At 46.1% G+C, this 20,188-nt stretch overlaps 1 protein-coding gene across 1 annotated transcript in view; it reads right to left on the bottom strand.

Moving 5' to 3' along the window:
• The window catches only part of LRP11 (LDL receptor related protein 11), a gene marked incomplete in the record, with an annotated part of 43,587 nt that extends 29,031 nt beyond the window's left edge, over positions 1–14,556 (bottom strand). The window contains 2 exon segments of the mRNA XM_034765430.1: positions 5,778–5,935; positions 13,832–14,556. Coding sequence (XP_034621321.1) covers positions 5,778–5,935; positions 13,832–14,360 — 687 coding nt within the window.
• Between the last annotated feature and the right edge of the window lie 5,632 nt (positions 14,557–20,188).

The raw sequence follows: 20,188 nt of genomic DNA, 5'->3' as shown, positions 1-20,188 counted from the left end.
CAATGTAAAAGGAGGGGCTGGGGTTTCCGGGTTAACATGCAGCACAAACCCAACTCCCTCCCCCCGCCCCACACACAATTCTCTGGGATGATCACTTCACTCCTCCCCCGCCCACCGTGTGGCTAACAGTGGGGAACATTTCTGGTCAGCCAAGCAGGAACGGGCACCTCTGAATGCCCCCTTAATAAAATCACCCCATTTCAACCAGGTGACCGTGAATGATATCACTCTCCTGAGGATAACAAAGAGCGATAAGGAATGGATGTTGTCTGCATGCCAGCAAACACCGGGACCATACGCTGCCATGCTTTGTTATGCAATGATTCCAGACTACGTGCTACTGGCCTGGCGTGGTAAAGTGTCCTACCATGGCGGACGGGATAAGGCAGCCCTCCCCAGAAACCTTTTGCAAAGGCTTTGGGAGTACATGAAGGAGAGCTTTCTGGAGATGTCCCTGGAGGATTTCCGCTCCATCCCCATACACGTTAACAGACTTTTCCAGTAGCTGTACTGGCCGCGATTGCCAGGGCAAATTAATCATTAATCATTGAACATGCTTGCTTTTAAACCATGTGTAATATTTACAAAAGTACACTCACCAGAGGTCCCCTGTGTGCCCTCAGGGTCTGGGAGCACGCCTTGGGTGAGTTCGGGGGTTACTGGTTCTAGGTCCAGGGTGATAAACATATCCTGGCTGTTGGGGAAACCGGTTTCTCCGCTTCCTTTCTGTGAGCTATCTTCATTGTCTTCATCATCATCATCATCTTCCGCGTACCCCGAACCCGCTTCCCTGTTGTGTGTTTCTCCACTGACGGAGTCAAAGCACACGGTTGGGGTAGTGGTGGCTGCACCTCCTAGAACGGCATGCAGCTCCGCATAGAAGCGGCATGTTTGCGGCTCTGCCCCGGACCTTCCATTTGCCTCTCTGCTTTGTGGTAGGCTTGCCTTAGCTCCTTAATTTTCACGCGGCATTGCTGTGCATCCCTGTTATGGCCTCTGTCCTTCATGGCCTTTGAGACCTTTTCTAATATTTTGCCATTTCGTTTACTGCTACGGAGTTCAGCTAGCACTGATTCGTCTCCCCATATGGCGAGCAGATCCCGTACCTCCCGTTCTGTCCATGCTGGAGCTCTTTCGCGATCCTGGGATTCCATCATGGTTACCTGTGCTGATGAGCTCTGCGTGGTCACCTGTGCTCTCCACGCTGGGCAAACAGGAAATGAAATTCAAAAGTTCGCGGGGTTTTTCCTGTCTACCTGGTCAGTGCATCTGAGTTGAGAGTGCTGTCCAGAGTGGTCACAATGAAGCAATAGCTCCCGGAGGCCAATAACATCGAATTCTGTCCATACTACCCCAAATCCGACCCGCAAAGGTCGATTTTAGTGCTAATCCCCTCGTCGGAGGTGGAGTAAAGAAACCGGTTTAAAGGGCCCTTTAAGTCGAAAGAAAGGGCTTCGTCGTGTGGACGTGTCCAGGCTTAATTCGATTTAACCCTACTATAGTCGACCTAAACTCGTAGTGTAGACCAGGGCTAAGATTCTAGCCAGAAAGAGTGGGAGTAGCCTGCTAATGCAAGATGGACCCTGACCAGGTAAGGGAAAGTGCAAAAGCTCCCCAGGCAGGGAGGCCTGGGAGTCAGAAGAGAAATGTTTGTTTGTGGGACTTTAATGTAGCACTTTGAGTTTTATTTTGAGTTATTTTCTGTGAATAAACCCAGTTACCAGGGAGAGTTTTTTTGACCTCAGAAAAAAGCATGTGGAGTCTGTATAAGGAGGCCTTTGAGGGAGACATTATTAGCAGGATGCTGCAAAAGCATTCGTGGCCATAAGGAGATGATTGGGAGGTGACCAGCCCTGTTACAAGCCTTATGACCTTTTTTTCCACCTTCCACTGGGTTTGGGTCCTGGATCTATCTTGATTGTTCTAATCCTTGGCTGAAACTAAACAGAAAATTCCCAGAAAATTATAATAAAAAGCCACCTATCACATACTTCAATGGCTACATTCTGTAGGCAGCAATTTGACAAGCAAATTATCCTTTAGCTAAATTATCATGAAAGAGAAGTTTCTTTCTACTGATTGCCGTTGCAGGATGACAGGATCTGTTTATAATCACCCCTATCTCCCCCTATGCCATCTACTTGCTCTTTTGTACGTAAGTGCAATGTAACAGCTGTCTTTTATCTTGTTTAAACACACAGCCCCAGACTCGGTGCTTTTGGATTTATGTACCATTTTTAAAATGGACAATAAAAAAGTCAAATATCAAAATAATAAAAGTCAAGATAAAAAAATGGAATACTTGTATGAATAATTATGACTATTAACTAAACTCTAATAATGTGGTCTCTGCTAATTATCCATTAATGGGTGAAATCCTGACTCCATTGAAGACAATGGAAAAACTCCCACTGACTTAAGTGCAGCCAGGATTTCACCTATTAAGGATGAATTTGTGAAAAGTGTTTATTTTTATTAAACAGATCTACTCTTTCACAGGTATTTACTTTGGCTCCAATACTGTGGTTCTTTCACACAAACTACCATTGACTTTAATGTGACTTTTCCAAGCTTACATAATTCCAAGATTGACCTCTCCATGTTATTGATTATCCTTTGGTTTGAATCAAAGATAAAAACATTTATGCATATTGTTTTAACATGCAAACTTAAGATTTAGATTTTTTTTTTTGGTGTTCTGGAAGCACACTTCCATAGTGCATATTAATTTAAAGGAACGTTCTTAAAAACACATTTTTGGTTTTTGTATAACAACTAATTCCTTTCATCACTATTCTATAAAAATTATTTAAATGTAGTGATCCTGAAAGGTGCCTTGATAATGAGATATTCAGTTTATTTACAAAATAGGTAAAAGGTATTCTTTGAATTTCATTCAACTCTCCTATGGAGAGTGCATACCTAATTAATGCCTTCCAGACCTTCTAAATTCTGCATCAACAAAACATTAAATTAAGATAAACAGACTAGCAATGATACACTGACATGTGACAGACTCAAGTTTTGAAATCACCTCTCGTCATTTAGCACTGGAATGATTGGAAATGGGCTCACTTGTGTTTGCAGTTTCGGTGATATAGGTCCAGTGATAGCAGGTGAGATTTTCACAACTGCTCAGCACTGGCTTAACTAACGCTGAGGGTTTTTGAAAATCCCATTCTGTATGTTCTGCAAGTAGTGTGGCAATAGATATATAAATTCAATGACTAGCCATCAGAGAAGTCCACATGCTTTCTTATCAGTTTATAAAGAAGCACTTCTTTTAGCTGTGATATGGGGACCTTTAGTAAGAATCCATATGCAAATACAGTAAAACTTTAAATTATTACCCAAGGGACTAAAAATCTTTGTCTACACTACAAAGTTTTGTTAGCAAAAGTTATGCCACTTTAATTAAAGCGCTGTAATTAAAATTGCTGTTGCATGTCCACACTAGCTCTTTGTGTCGGCAGAGCGCATCCACACTAGCAGCTCCTGCATCGACACAGAGAGCAGTGCACTGTGGTAGCTATCCCACTGTGCAACTGACCACAGGGTGCTTGGGAAGGCTTTGCATGCCTCATGGGACAGGTACAGTGTCACGTGATGCAGGTTTCTCAATCCCATTGTTCCAAGGGCATCCTAGTAGATTTTCAGTGGCTTTTTCAACTGAAGCATGATGGGGGAGGGAGAGGAGAGTGGTGCGTCTGCGGCAGGGGAGACAGCAGGCTGATCGATCTATCCTGAGGCAGGGGGAGTGGGACACCCCCCTCACACATCAGGCCCGGCTCTGTTCGGCACAGCAGTCTCTCCCAAAGCAGCCCGCTCTACCTGCCTGCGTATGGTTCTGTCTGTGATTCCTTCCAAGTTCTCCCACCATCTCCTCAGCTGCCGGGAGCGGCATCCTGAGCAGCTCTGTGAGCTCTCCGTGCTGAGGAACGTCAAAGCAGCACAGCAGTACCCTGCTCCCTCCCTGCAGCACCAGTCTGCCTGTCGCTGTATTCCTAGTGCAGGGCAGAACAGGAGCATTCCACGCTACTCTTTGTTTACTCTTTGTTCCCCAAAGGAAGCCGCACGCTCAGCTGTCAGATACTTCCCGGAGCCATAGGTGCTGGCTCTAGGGGTGCTGGGGCTGCTGCTGCACCCCCTGGCTTAAGTGGTTTCCATCAGATACAGGGTTTACAATTTGGTTCAATGGTTCTCAGCACCGCCTCTATAAAAATTGTTCCAGCACCCCTGCCCGGAGCTTTGAAAGGGGAGGAGTGCATGCCTGCAGGGCAGCAGAGATCAAAAAAGTGAGCAGAGCATCATGGCAGGCATTGTGGGATACTGGCGGAAGCCAGTTCTATCAACAAAACAAACAGCAGTGTCTACACTGACGCTTTGTCGCTTTAACTTTGCAGTAAAAGGCTTTATGCCTCTCACTGAGGTGGTTTTATTTAGTTGGCAAAAGGCAGCTTTTGCTGACAAAACTTTGTAGTGTTGACAAGGACTGATTGTCAGCTGTGGGGCCACATACTGCTCTCAATTACACCATTTCAAATAGAGAGTGACTTCACTGAAGTCAACAGAGTTAGTTCTGATTTTCTCCAGTCTAACTGAGGAGAATTTGACTGTGTGCAGCACAGCACACACAAGTGCAACCCAGGGGCAGGGTTGGCTAACCAGATGTCTCGATTTTATAGGGACAGTCCCGATTTTTGGGTCTTTTTCTTAAATAGGCTCCTATTACCCCCAACCTCCTGTCCCGATTTTTCATACTTGCTGTCTGGTCACCCTAGCTAAGGGGGCATTTGTGGCCTCCTGATTCTGGGCTGTTTCAGGGATCAGTATCTCTGCAGCATTATGTGCTGTGGCCCATTCCCTCCTATCCCTGACATCCCCTCGGCTGAGTTCCAGGCATGCCTTTTAATATGAAGATATACCTATCTCATAGAGCTGGAAGGTACCTTAGAAGGTCATCGAGTCCAATCCCCTGCCTTCGCAGCAGGACCAAGTACCATCCCTGACAGATTTTTGCCCCAGACCCCTAAATGGCCCCCTCAAGAATCGAACTTACAATCTTGGGTTTAGCAGGCCAATGTTCAAACCACTGAGCTATCCCTCTGCCTATGCGCCTACTTGTGAAGAGTCCTGGGTAAGGCCATTACTACAACCTTATGCACTGTCTGCCCCATGGGAAGTCTCTCCAGCCAGCTAAGGGTCTCTTCTGGTCCCTTTTTGCGCCGCGGCAGTATTAAGGAGTTGGGCCTGGATGTGGTATCCCTACCTTGGCGTTTAATTTCAAGTCAAAACAAAATTGTACTGGAAACCTTCAGAATAAATTAATACGGTCTCTTAAGATTGGTGTGGCCTATTGAAGATAGTTCTTAGTGTGACTTTCCTTCAAGCTTCTCTGAGCTCTTCCAATAAGTTGTTGGTGAAAATACCTTGTTGCTTTAATAACTAAGTTACTGAGGTACCCCTATCCTGGATCTTAGAAGCTGAACAACTGCCATGAAAAAGAAGCTAACATGTATGGAAAAGAGAGAGTAAATATATTAACAGAATATTTTAATCTACTTATTTGATACTAATTTCTCATACCATTAATTATACAACTTGATCACTACTGGCAAGTCAGAAAAATGAGTCTGTAATCATTTTTACTATTTATCCTAACTTGATCACGAACCACATCTATGTGAATAGACTGACATTAAACATCTACATTTACAACTGAACTGAATACAATTAGCAGGCAAATAACTGATTTTTGCATGCAATACTATATGTACCTTTATATCAACTGATGAGTCACCTTGCAGCAAAGTCCACTCATACTGTATGATTCCATGGTCATCTAAGCTTTCTCGGCCATCCAAAATCACCCAGTCTACTGGTGACTGCAGCACAATATCTTGTCCTGCCTTGCTGTGTGGAGGCTTGTCATTTTCTTTAAAAAAATAAAATAGCTTAATTATTCATCAGAGGAAACAGAATAGTTCATAGCTAACTACAGAATAAACATTCTACGTAAGACATTGATTTATTACTCTGCCTTTCGCCGATTTGAGAACACAGCTTTCAGCACTGTTAGTTTCCTGTCCCTCAAAATCTGAGTTCCTATGTTTTTGCCTGTTCAACATTAAATAAGTTCAGTGTGTTTGTTAGTTGAACATGTTCTGTCAGAAGTTTATGATTATAAGCAATCCAAATTAACATCATAGGTTGAAGGAAAAAAATATCCATGGAAGTTTTCCAAAAGCTAAGATTTAATTAATTAAAAACACACACAGAGGCTTTTAAAACAGCATTTACAATGTAAACTAATGCCATGCCCTTTTGAATCTTGAGAGACAGAAGCATGCATCTTAGGGTGACCAGACAGCAAGTGTGAAAAATCGGGACAGGGGGTGGGGGATAATAGGAGCCTATATAAGAAAAAGACCCAAAAATCGGGACAGTCCCTATAAAATCAGGACATCTGGTCACCCTAATGCACCTTAACTTTTAAATGCGAAGTTTAATTATGTCTAAGTGGCAATACTGGTAAACTGCTGCATAATGTCTCAGCTTCAGCCAGGAAGAAAACTGGTATATCTTCATGTTATGAAACCTCGGCTGCAAGCAGGGATGCTTCAGCTGAAACAATTATACAGCAAGTAGGATGGCTGGAAGTGGTTTTTATTTAATTTAGGAGGACCAATGCCAACATAAATCTTATATAAAATACACATGCACAACATTCAATGTGTGGTTCCAGGGCTTTACATCTTCCAGATCCAACAATGAATACAGGATTATTAATTTCCTTGTGGCCTTTTTATGGCACGCATCACTCTAGGAACTGAGGACTCTATAAACATTAATTGACTCATTTTCAAACAATCTCGTGAAGTGGTATTATCACTAATTTACAGATGGGGGAACTGAAGCACAGAGGAATTAAGGCCAGAAAAGTAACACTAATTTTGAACGATTAACTTGGGACATCTAAAAATATTTAGAATTTTATAGCACTCTGTGTTCAAAGCACAGTTACCACTGATTTCAGTTGTGAGCACTCAGCACTTCTGCAAATCAGGCCACCAGGCTCTCAAGATGGGCATCCAGAAAATGAGGTAAACAGCAGGCATCTTAGAAAACTGTGGTTTTGGTGACTTGCCCAGAAACATACACGAATTCTGTGGCAGAGGCAGGGACAGATTCTAATGCCCAGGGCAACATTCAAGGGCCCCAACTATGGGACTGTTCTTTCACTTCTTGCAGTTCCCTGCCTCATTCACTGCCTTCTCTAGCTGGGCAGAAACTGGAGAATTCCCATTCTGTGGGGAAAGTCCAAATTCATTCTGTTTTGAAACAAAATAATTTTTTTTTAAATCAAGTTTCCCACAGAACAGGATTGCCCAAATTTCATTTTTACAGAGATGAAATGACATTTTGTCTTGACATTTTCAAAATGTTTCCAAGGCTCCCTGAGAGGTGTGGAACCCTCTCAGCCTACCCGGCAGGGAGCCAGACAATTTGGGAGTCATCTGGGTTCCTGAGAAGCCGAGACCCGGGAAGCCCCGGCTCCAGAGCAGTCCACCTGATGGGCCGCCAAGGAGTTGAGAAGCCCTGGGAGCCACAGCTCTGGAGCATTTTGCCTGGAGGGCTGCGTTGGAGCTGAGGAGCCTGAATCCCCACGTCTGAGGTAGCCTACCAGGCAGGCTGTTCCAGAGCCAGGCTTCCCAGCAGCCCACCTGTTTAGAAGCAAGGGAGCTGTGGAGATGGGAATGATTTTCTGATGGAAAAATCAAAACTTTCCAGCAAAACTCAATTTTCCAAAGCCCTTCTCCCAGTAAATACATTTTTTTCTTGAAGGCCCAGATTCAAGACTGTGTTACTCTAGTTTTACTTTAATATAAAACCATTGAGTCCATGGAGTTACATCTCCATTCAGCTGGAGTAACACCATGGAGAATCTGGACCTTAATATACTGGGATATTGTATTAGGTAAAAACAGAGGGCCTACTGTAATTCCTCTGACTTCAGTGAAATTACACAAGGGATGCAATTGGACTGAAAAGTCTAAATCTGCCAATAGGTGCTCTCAGAATTACAAATACAATTTAGGTTGAGGTTACTGAAAATTACTCAAAGTATTTAACAGTGAAACATTAGAGATCACCATATTTTAGGATTATAAAGATGCTGTTTTTTAAAAGACATCTTTTAAATATATCTCAAGAAAATGAAAAAAGTAGATAAAAGAAGATTGAATGTGCTCTGAACCCAGGATTCATCACAGAACAGGAATAGATAAACTGTGTTTCTAGTATGAGGAAAAATCTTGAAATGTAAAGCTTATTATTGTAAAGCCAGTGACAGCATGACATGTGAGGAGAGATGTCTTCATTTTCATGCACCACATTAGACCTCAATTTAACAATCTTCAGTTTTTCTTTCCTGTCATGGCTGACAGAAATCTGAATAAATGGCCTTTCTGCCTCACAGCTCTGCTTCAACTCCTACCTAATTGTACTAAGTAGTTATAATCCCATTTATGATATCACAGCCAACCCACACAGAAGCAGATTGAGGCTAGGTAATAGCAAGACACTGAGCACCTCACAGGTTTGGGCCAGAAGACAAATTTCTATCTTCATTCTAAAATCATGAGCAAAAAAATAGGTTGTGAGGAAGTATAGACTAGATCAGATATTATATGCCTAATTTTGTTCCCACTGATTTCAGTGGAAGTTTTGCAAATTATGTCTATGGAAGCAAGTGCAGGCCTGACATTACTGGTACAAATTTTTACTTCAATGAGTTCAAGATCACGCCCTTCTTAATTAGACATCCTGGGGTAAAGAAGACATAAAAATATAACTGGTGAAGAGTATAAATTGGAGATCAACTTATCTAAGTTTTCATATTGCTATTAAAATTGCATTAACCATGACAGTTACCTTTTAAGAAAGATTTTAGATTGATTTTTTAATAGAAAAACAATTTAAAACAAATTAGTTAATCATGAAACCTGCCACATGGGGTCACAACAGTGGTACCCCTAACCCACCCAGCAATATCATCAATCTATCCAACTACATACTCAGCCCGGCAGAAGAGTCTGTCCTATCTCGGGGACTCTCTTTCTGCCCTGCCACCCCCACAAACATGATACAGTTCTGCGGCGATCTGGAAGCCTACTTTTGCTGTCTCCGACTCAAAGAATACTTTCAAGATAACACTGAACAGCGCACTGATACACAGATACCCTCCCACCAACAGCACAAGAAGAAGAACTCCACATGGACTCCTCCTGAGGGTCGAAATGACAGTCTGGACCTATATATAGAATGCTTCCGCCGACGTGCACAGGCAGAAATTGTAGAAAAACAACATCGCTTGCCTCATAACCTCAGTCGTGCAGAACACAATGCCATCCACAGCCTCAGAAACTACCTGACATTATAATCAAAGAGGCTGATAAAGGAGGTGCTGTTGTCATCATGAACAGGTCTGACTACCAAAAGGAGGCTGCCAGACAGCTCTCCAATACCAAATTCTACAGGCCACTTCCCTCAGATCCCACTGAGGAATACACTAAGAAACTGCACCATCTACTCAGGACACTCCCTACACTAACACAGGAACAAATCAACACACCCTTAGAGCCCCGACCGGGGTTATTCTATCTACTACCCAAGATCCACAAACCCGGAAATCCTGGACGCCCCATCATCTTGGGCATTGGCACTCTCACTGAAGGACTGTCTGGATATGTGGACTCTCTACTCAGACCCTACGCCACCAGCACTCCCAGCTATCTCCGTGACACCACCGATTTCCTGAGAAAACTACAATGCATTGGTGACCTTCCAGAAAACACCATCCTAGCCACCATGGATATAGAGGCGCTCTACACAAACATCCCACACACAGATGGAATACAAGCTGTCAGGAACAGTATCCCTGATGATGCCACAGCACAACTGGTTGCTGAGCTCTGTGACTTTATCCTCACACACAACTATTTCAAATTTGATGACAAGATATACCTCCAGACCAGTGGCACCGCTATGGGCACCCGCATGACCCCACAATATGCCAACATTTTTATGGCTGACCTGGAACAACGCTTCCTCAGCTCTCGTCCACTCACGCCCCTTCTCTATCTATGCTACACTGATGACATATTCATCATCTGGACCCATGGGAAGGAGACTCTGGAAAAATTCCACCACGATTTCAACAGCTTCCACCCCACCATCAACCTCAGCCTGGACCAATCTACACAAGAGGTCCACTTCCTAGACACCACAGTGCAAATAAGTGACGGTCACATTAACACCACCCTATACCAAAAACCCACCGACAGCTATGCCTCCAGCTTCCATCCCAGACACACCACACGATCCATTGTCTACAGCCAAGCACTGAGGTACAACCGCATCTGCTCCAACCCCTCAGACAGAGACCAACACCTACAAAATCTTCACCAAGCATTCTCAAAACTACGATACCTGCACGAGGAAATAAGAAAACAGATCAACAGAGCCAGACGTGTACCCAGAAGCCTCCTACTGCAAGACAAGCCCAAGAAAGAAACCAACAGAACTCCACTGACCATCACATACAGTCCCCAGCTAAAACCTCTCCAACGCATCATCAGTGATCTACAACCCATCCTGGACAACGATCCCTCAATTTCACAGGCCTTGGGTGGCAGGCCAGTCCTCGCCCACAGACAACCCACCAACCTTAAGCATATTCTCACCAGTAACTACACATCGCACCATAGTAACTCTAACTCAGGAACCAATCCATGCAACAAACCTCGATGCCAACTCTGCCCACATATCTACACCAGCGACACCATCACAGGGCCTAACCAGATCAGCCACACCATCACCGGTTCATTCACCTGCACGTCCACCAATGTAATATACACCATCATATGCCAACAATGCCCCTGTGCTATGTACATCGGCCAAACTGGACAGTCCCTACGTAAAAGGATAAATGGACACAAATCAGATATTAGGAATGGCAATATACAAAAACCTGTAGGAGAACACTTCAATCTCCCCGGACACACAATAGCAGATGTAAAGGTAGCCATCCTGCAGCAAAAAAACTTCAGGACCAGACTTCAAAGAGAAACTGCTGAGCTTCAGTTCATCTGCAAATTTGACACCATCAGCTCAGGATTAAACAAAGACTGTGAATGGCTACCCAACTACAAAAGCAGTTTCTCCTCCTTGGTGTTCACACCTCAACTGCTAGAAGAGGGCCTCATCCCCGATTGAACTAACCTCGTTATCTCTAGCCTGACTCACTCTTGCTTGCACAGTTATACCTGCCTCTGGAAATATCCACTACTTGCATCCGATGAAGTAGGTATTCACCCACAAAAGCTCATGCTCCAATACGTCTGTTAGTCTATAAGGTGCCACAGGACTCTTTGCTGCTTTTACATGAAACTACATTAGTTATAATTTTGAACTAATAGTCATTATTCAATATTCATTGGCTTCAATCAAGTTGTAGTGGCATAAAACTGGTGCAACAGAGTGGAAAATCAGGTCGAAAATCAGGTCCAAAATCTCCACCCCAAGTGGCTGTCCTGTTGGGCAAATAGCATTAGGCTTTGTCTACACTAGCATGTTTGTCGACAAAACTTTTGTTGGTAAGGGGTGTGAAAAAAACTGCTCTAAATTACACCATTGGGAGTGGCTTAATTATACCGGCATGAGAGCTCTCTCCCACTGGCATAGAGAGGCTACACAGGAGACCTTACAGCAGCACAGCTGCAGCAGTACAGCTGTGCCGCTGTAAGGTCCGTAGTGTAGACATAGCCTTAGATGCTTTCTGAGTGTTCTTCATTCACACCTATTACTAGGTGTTTTCATGTTACTTAAATGTCATGCTACTCAATAATGCGCATACATTAAGTGTTTACTTGGATAGATATACTGAATTCCTCGAGAGGATGTATAGGAAATATTTATACTTCATCAAAAGGTTCTGAAACCATAACTAACCTTAATAGATTGTCCTTTAAGATATTATTTTCTAATAACAGGTCACATTTGTAGGAGGGTGAAGCAGTGAGTCAAAGAGCTTTGCTTCAGATGTCAGAAATCCTGAAGAGAACAAGTCTTGAATGCTGGATCCTCAGACATGTTTTCTTCTAGATCTCATTTGTTTGGATTACTTGCGCTGTGTTATGCTTCAGAGATGCTCTGGAAGCTGCTTCTCTTTATGTGGTTGATTCAAGATGAAGAGTACCACCCATACTGCTTATTTATCTCTAGGCTATCCGTGGAGCCTCTTTCTCTTTTTTTTGCTCTTATAAGATCTGACACTGAAGTTCTTAAGCAGGCAAAACTCTAACAGAAGAAAATAGTGTTTGGTTCCCTGTCATCTTCCTCCCTGGGTTTGCTTTGTAGAAGTGTTTTCTAACAATTTTGTTTTTGCGTGAAGTCTATCTTGCTCAGCCACTGTACAAATCCTTAAACTCTACTATGCTAGATTCTACCATTATGGGGCTGAATTTTAAATGTGCTAAGGACTCACAATTCCACACAAGACCCTATATAAATATGATAATCTACTTTATTCTTGCAAGGAATGCTGGCCTCATGAATGTTTTAACCCAATTCGTTAGCTCTTCACTGAACTGCCATCTTGAATATTGGGTACCAACCTTCATATTGAGGCAAAGCTACAAAGTTTATTTTCCTCATACTCATAATTACTGCAGAATGGGCCACATCATGCAAACACCTACACACATGAGTAAAGTTGCTCAGGAGTTGTTCCACTGACTTCAATAGAACTATTCATCTGAGTAACTTTAGTCATGTGAATAGGTAAGTTCAGGATTTTACCCAGAGTTTGTATATAATAAGGATCTTTTTCTCCCACAAACTCTCTTCCCCTACCTTGGTATCTATTTATGATATCACCAAAGTAACAACAGCCATGGAATTAAGTGTGATCTCACTAATACGGCTATGTCAGTGGGACTAATCAAGACTTGAAGGAAGCCACATGCTCAAGTACCTTGCTGAATTGGGGCCCATGTGCCCAAGCTTACTGAGTGATTTAAGTAAGAGTTGAGGTGCTTAGCACCTTGAAGAACTGACCCTTCAATGAGACTGTTCTACATATGGGACAAAATAATTACGATTAGCTGCTTCATATGTAGACGCAGAGCCAACAACATCTCCTGTAAAATTCTCAGAAAAAGAGGGGTGCAATTAGTACCACAACCAAGAACTATCCTATAGCTCCTTGCAATTTGTTTGTTGGTTTATTAACCACATTACATATAAAACAAGCCACCTCTGAGTCTCCTGTTTATTTAAACTCTTTTATAAACAGTGACAAAACTGTGCTATTTAAAAAGCTGCCCTGGGAGCTTTTATATCACACTCATCCCCCTAACAGATTGCCCAACCCTCTGCTTATCAGACAACAGCAGCTTGAATTCTCTGGAAAGGTTCTGGCCTTATTGTCCCTGTGAACAGCCAGCTAAGGTGAGCAGGCACAGGCAGTGCTGCCAATGTAAACTCTTTAGGACAGAGCCATTGTCTCGTTGCAGGTCTGGCACAACCGGACCCTGATGGGGGGGTCGGCGGGGACCGGAAGCGGGGGATGGCTGAGAGCTGCTGTAATGGTAGAAATGTAGGGAGCTCAAGCGCCCATCTCGTCCCCAGGACCGAACCAACCTAGACCAGCACCTTAACTTGTCCAGCCTATACCCCAAACTCTCCAGCTCGCCGAGGGGCCCCAGCACAGTGTCACACACACCAGCCCAATGTAAGCAGCGATACCCCCTGTGCTTTGGCCCCTTACCTGCTGCCTGGGTGAGGGCGGGGAGCGGGCTCCCGCGGGGGCCGTGGGCGAGCAGCTGGGTGAGGTTGGCGGGCCCCAGGCTGTAGCTGCTGTAGCCGCGGTGCGGAGCGAAGCGGCAGACGGCGCGGCCGCGGTAGGTGCAGTTGAAGAGGTAGCAGCTCAGCGCCGCCGGCTCGCCCGGGGGCCGGGCTCGCTGCACCACGGCCAGCGAGCAGCGCGGCTCGGCGCAGCAGGCCTGCAGGCACTGCCTCCAGCCCGCCACGGCGCCCGGCGCCCGCAGGAAGGTGGCGCCCGCCGCCAGCGAGTCCTTGGTGCGGATGATGGCGTCGGGCCGGGCGGAGAAGGCGCCGCCCCGGCAGCGGCCCCCGCCGGCTTCGTCCGGCTGCAGCTGGCGGCGGAACTCCTCCAGCAGCGACTCCACGCCCGAGATCTGCGAGCGCAGCTCGGCCAGCGGCGCCGCCACCTCCCCGCCCGGGGCCCGGCCGCACAGCGCCGCCAGCAGCAGCAGCCGCAGCAGCCGGGAGGCCATGGCGGGGCGAAGCGAAGAGGGCCCGCCTGCCGCAGTCACCCGCCGCTGCAGCCCGGCGGGCAGGCGCGGGGCCGGGCCCGAGCGGGAGTTGGCGGCTTAACGCGCTGGGGCGGGCTCCCCGGCGGCGGGAGGCGGCGGCATGGCCCGGCCCGGCCCGCCCGGGGTGCGCGGGGAGGAGCCGGACGCCGCAGAATCAAGCGGCGAGCAGCGCCGGAGCCGGCTCAGCACCAGCGTCCCTGGACAGCTCCGGGAGCCCCGCCCACCCGCCGGGCCTGGGGCGGGGCCAGAGTAGGCTCCGCCCACCAGCTGGGCCCCATCCCGCCCCTTTCCACGTCCTGCTTACTGCGGATCCTCCGCCCCGCCTCCAGTGCCGATCCCCCCCGCCTCTTCCCTCAGCATTACCCTCAGCCGGCTCCTATGAGGGTCCGAGGGGTTGTCCCACTGACACAGGGGCGGACTGTATGTGATCCTTTTCCCTCTGTGTCATAGCGAGGCCTGGTATAGGCAGGCAGAGCACCGTGCGGAGTCCCAGGCACCTGGGCTCTGGTCCCAGCTCTGCTTCTGTGACCACAGACCAGTCACTTCATCTCTCTGCACCTTGTTTTCTCCATCTGTCAAACAGGGATAAAGATACTTGCCTTCCTCTGTGATGCACTTAGAGAGCTATGAAGGGAAAGCACAATACATAAGAACGGCCATACTGGGTCAGACCAAAGGTCCATCTAGCCCAGTGTCCTGTCTGCCAACAGTGGCCAATGCCAGGTGCCCCAGAGGAACAGAACAGGTAATCATCAAGTGATCTATTCCCTGTTGCCCATTCCCAGCTTCTGGCAAACAGAGGCTAGCAACACCATTCCTGCCCATCCTGGCTAATAATCATTGATGGACCTATCCTCCATGAACTTATCTAGGTCTTTTCTGAACCCTGTTATAGTCTTGGCCTTCACAACATCCTCTGACAAGGAGTTCCACAGGTTGACTGTGCATTGTGTGAAAAAATACTTCCTTTTCTTTGTTTTAAACCTGCTGCCTATTAATTTAATTTGTTGACCCCTAGTTCTTGTGTTATGAGGAGTAAATAACACTTAGAAGAATCACTTTCTCCACACCAGTCATGATTTTATACACTTCTATTATATCCCTCTTTAGTCATCTGTTTTCCAAGCTGAAAAGTCCCATTCTTATTAATCTTTCCTCATATGGCAGCCGTTCCATATCTCTAATCATTTTTGTTGCCCTTTTCTGAACCTTTTCCAATTCCAATATATCTTTTTTGAGATGGGGCGACCACATCTGCACGGAGTATTCAAGATGTGGGTGTACCAGGGATTTATGTAGCACTGAGCTGCTACCTCTTCAACTGCACCGGCCGCGCCATCTGCCGCTTCACTCCGCGGCTACAGCAGCTATTTATTTATTTATATCTGTGTGTAATATGAGCCTGAAGATCAGAAAAGAGCTTTGAGAGCCTTTGCTGAAAGGTGCTATAGAAATGGGAGAAATGTAGCTCCAACTGTACCTACCTCAAAGTGACTAAAAAATGTGAAGAGTCCTTTTATTGGATGTGGGATTGTAGCGGGGTGGTCACCTGCTCCTGCCTGGAAAGGGTTAAAGCCAGCCCTGCAGAGGGCTGGGGCTGTGGAAGGAAAGACCTGGGCTGTTTGGGGGAAGCAGCTGCAGCTGGGCCACGCCCCAATCAGAGCCCAGCTGGCCCTATAAAGGCAAGAAGACATTCATGCTCTGCATTCAGAGAGAGAAGGGCCTGGTTGTAGGGAGCTAGAGACTGGGTATGTGAGTTGAGCAGGGCTAGGGAAAGGCAGAGGCGCTGGGGTGCTCCAGCTTGGAAAGCCCCAGGCTGTGGCCTAGTATTGGGCTAACAGGTACTGGGGGTTGAAGAGGGCAGCCCAGGGGTAGGCAAAGGCAGCAGGTCCAAACCCAACCTTGCCTGTGATGAGTGGCTGATACTGCAGTCTGCCCCAGGGAGTGGGGGCTAGATGGTGATTGGCAATAGCCTTACACTGAGGTGAGGGGGGGTTAGTGGGTGGGGGCTCCCTTGGGAGGGGAGACCTAGAGTGTGTGGGTACTGCCAGGGGCAGCACCCAGAGAAAGGGGCACTGGGGTCCTGGGAGGGACATGGGGCCAGTGGCAAGGCAGATCACCAGCCTACAGAGGGTGCTCCTGGGTTGAAGAGCTAATTCCCGGAAGAGACCAGTGAGGAGGTGCTGCAGGGGTGAGTCTGACCCCTTACAGGGATTCTACTTCACTTCCTGTTCTAAACTTCCATCTAAAGTCATGTGCTCTTAAATTTCACATTTAATCTCAGGTGGGTGCACTCCCATGGTAGATAAAGCACAATTGACTCTTGATTCTCTTTTTCTCTATCTCCCATTGCAAGATCTGCCCTAAGACCACCCAACCCTTGCTCACCTCCATCTCATGCTATGGAATGTCTTTGACAAAAATTCTGTGCCCAGGCTGGCTTCCTCCACTACAAATTCATATTCTTGTCCTCCAGTTCTGCCATCTTCCTTACTAAACAGCTCTACATCTCCAGTTTAATTGAAACCCATATGCATAATTCCAGCCACTAGTTTGCCACCTTTGACTCATATTTCAAACTCTCCCATACTCCTGCCTCCACTTCTCTCTCGGCACAAGATCTTTGATTTCTTCCTTGAGAAAATTGACAAAATATGATACTACTTTCCCCATCTCCTCATCATGCCTTCCCTTCTCTCTCCCCTCCCCAACAACTATCTCCTACTTCTCCCCTGTCTCACACACAGAAGTTTCTCATCTGCTCTCCTCCTCTAATTCTTTTTGTCAGAGTGATCCCATTCCAATCTGTCTCTTGAGCTCCCTCATGCCCACTCTCATCCCCTTCCCTTAGTCTTCTCTTTAATTTCTCATTTCCCTCTGGCTCTTCCCCTTACATTACAAGCATGCTTCAGTTTCTCCCATCCTAAAAATATCCAACCTTGATTAGAAGTGTAGTCCTAACTCTGAAGGTATAGGAATGCCTGTTCCCTTCCCCTGCTAACATGCATCACCGGGAGGTGGGGTTTTGCTACTATCTGCCTAGGCCAGTGGTTCTCAAACTTATTTGATCTGGCCCCCTTCTTTGTGTCTGTAGTTGTTTATGTCCCACCTCACTCCCCACAAATACATATACTGCCACCCAGCTCTGAAGGCAGAGTGGAGAGCAGCAGCGGCTGTTGGCTAGGTGCCCAGCTCTGAAGGCAGTGCCGTGCCAGCATCAGCACAGAAGGGAGACAATATGATAAGTGATATTTGTCCATATCACTTTTCACAGCAGACTTGGTGCCCCATTGCCACCCTTACTTCTGCACTGCTGCTGCCACCTCAGGGTAGACAGACGGAGCTCCACTACCTCCAGGTGAGGGGGGGAGAGGAGACAGTAAAGTCTGAGCCCAGGCTGCCTCCTGGTGAGGGATTGAGTGGAGGAAGGAGTGCCCCAGCCTGGGCTGCCTCCCAATGATGGGGGGAGGGGAGGTGGATGGAGAGCCCGAGCAGCGGGGCTCCAGCTGTTCCCTTTATCACTGTCTCCTGGGTATGCACAGCCCTTTTGCATGAGCCCCAGCCTCCCGGGGCTGATGGAGCTCTTAAAATAAAAAAAACAACAAAGAGTCTGGTGGCACCTTAAAGACTAACAGATTTATTTGGGCATAAGCTTTCGTGAGTAAAAACCTCACTTCTTCGGATGCATAGAGTGAAAGTGAAAGTGAGAGTGATTTCACTCTATGCATCCGAAGAAGTGAGGTTTTTACTCACGAAAGCTTATGCCCAAATAAATCTGTTAGTCTTTAAGGTGCCACCAGACTCTTTGTTGTTTTTGTAGATACAGACTAACACGGCTACCCCCTGATACTTAAAATAAAAAAGGCACACAGCTTGCTCCTCCCTTAACATTCCTGTGCCTCCCTTGGGAGGCCCACCCTATAGTTTGAGAAGCGCTGGCCTAGGCCCATCACAGGGCTCCCTGACCATCTAGGGCAGTGGTTCCCAAACTGGGGTTCATGAACCCCTGGGGGTTCACAAAATGTTAGAGGGTTCTCAGGAAAAAATTCCCTAATAGCAGACAGAGCTGTCCCTAGGGACCCCAGGCAGCATGGGGCCTGGAGCTCCTGGACTTCAAAGAGCAAAGCAGATCAAAGCAAGCATATCTATCCCACTGAGGAGACTTAAACTTCAAAACTCCTTATAAGAAATGGAAAGGGAGGTGGATATTTTTTGCTGTTTTTAAAAGTAAATAGGCAGCTAGTATTTTTAAAATGATTATGAAGAACAAGTTTAAGGTTTGTAAAGTGCGCTGTTTGCCTGGACTGCTCAAGACCTGAATGCTTGTGTAGGAGAAACTGAGAGTTGGCTTCTTAAAGACCTTCATGCTGTTTCACATCTGATACTCCTTGATGAAACATAGGAACCTTATCTTACAACAGGCTTATTCAAAGTGATACAAGCTATGAAAGTGAGATCTTGGAAGAGTGTTGCCGTTTCCATAATGTAATCAAAATACTGTAATGATAAATAATAATAAATAATAGTGTGTAATAAGCATGTCATAAAAACAAATTGTGTATTTCCAAGATCACTGCTTTTATAATTTATACTCAGGTAAAGGAGAATCCCTGGAAATATTAATTTTAAAAGGGGGTTCGTGAGACTTGACATTTTAGTGAAAGGGGTTCACAGATTGTTAAAGTTTGTGAATCACTGATCTAGGGGGAGGGGCTTATCCCAGCATGTATTCTGCTGCTTGATTGGTCTGCTGGGTCAGGCTAGCCAGGATGTGATTCACTTTTGGGGTATGAGCAATGATTGGCTGTCAGATGTGAATACCAGGCTGCAGAGCTGGGGATAGCTAACACTGATTGGCTGTTGGATTTGGCTCTAGGGATTTATTGGCCGCTCTCTTTGAAGAGCAGTGGTTGGCTATGTAACCGTATCGAATATTGGGAGGTGGTGATTGATCACGTGACTTAAGCATCCCCAAGGAGCCAGTGTCCACACTTACCCCACTTTGGGGCCACTTTGTGCATGGTGACTGAATGCACTGTCTGCAATGGCCATCTGCAGTTCCTCCCCTCCAATTTCATTTTAGACTATCTCCAAGCCAGCTTCCACCTGTTGCACTCCACTGAAACTGCTATCACCAAAGTCTCTAAAGACTTCTTCCCAGCCAAAGCAAAGAACCAGTACTCCTCTTTGACGTGTAAGCTGTCTTCAACAATGTTGATCATACTCTTCTTCTTGAAATCTTGTCCTCCTTTGGCTCCTGTGATACTATTGGCTTGCATGGGGTTCGGTCCTTGGTCCTCTTCTCTTCTTTGTCTAAATCCTTTCAATGGGTAATTTAATCCATGAGCACAAATTAACTCTCATCTCTGTGTGCTGATGACTCTCAGATCTATCCTGTTATTCCAGACCTGTCTCCTTCAGTCCAAACTAAAATCTCAGCCTGTATCTCTGACAAGTCTTCATGGATATGAACATGGCTCCAGCTCAAGATGGCTAAAACAGAGCTCTTAATGTTTCCCCTTAAGACTTCCTTCCACATCCTTTCTCAATCACTGAACAGCCCCACCATCCTGCCTGTCACTCAGATCTGTAACTTGGAAGCTTTTTTTTCAACTCAGACCTCTCTTTAGGTCCTCACATCCAGGCTACATCTAAATCTGGCAGATTCTTTTTGCACAATATTTCTAAGATTCAGCCTTTCCTATCCACCCACACTCATCCAAGCTCTCATCACCATCTCACATCTTGATTACTGCAACATCCTTCTCTCTGGCCTAGATAAATGTGGA

This window comes from Trachemys scripta, chromosome 3 (assembly GCF_013100865.1).
Source record: "Trachemys scripta elegans isolate TJP31775 chromosome 3, CAS_Tse_1.0, whole genome shotgun sequence".
Taxonomy (NCBI): Eukaryota; Metazoa; Chordata; order Testudines; family Emydidae; genus Trachemys; species Trachemys scripta.
Note: the sequence above shows the minus strand (reverse complement) of the source record. Positions and strands in the feature narration are given on the sequence as shown.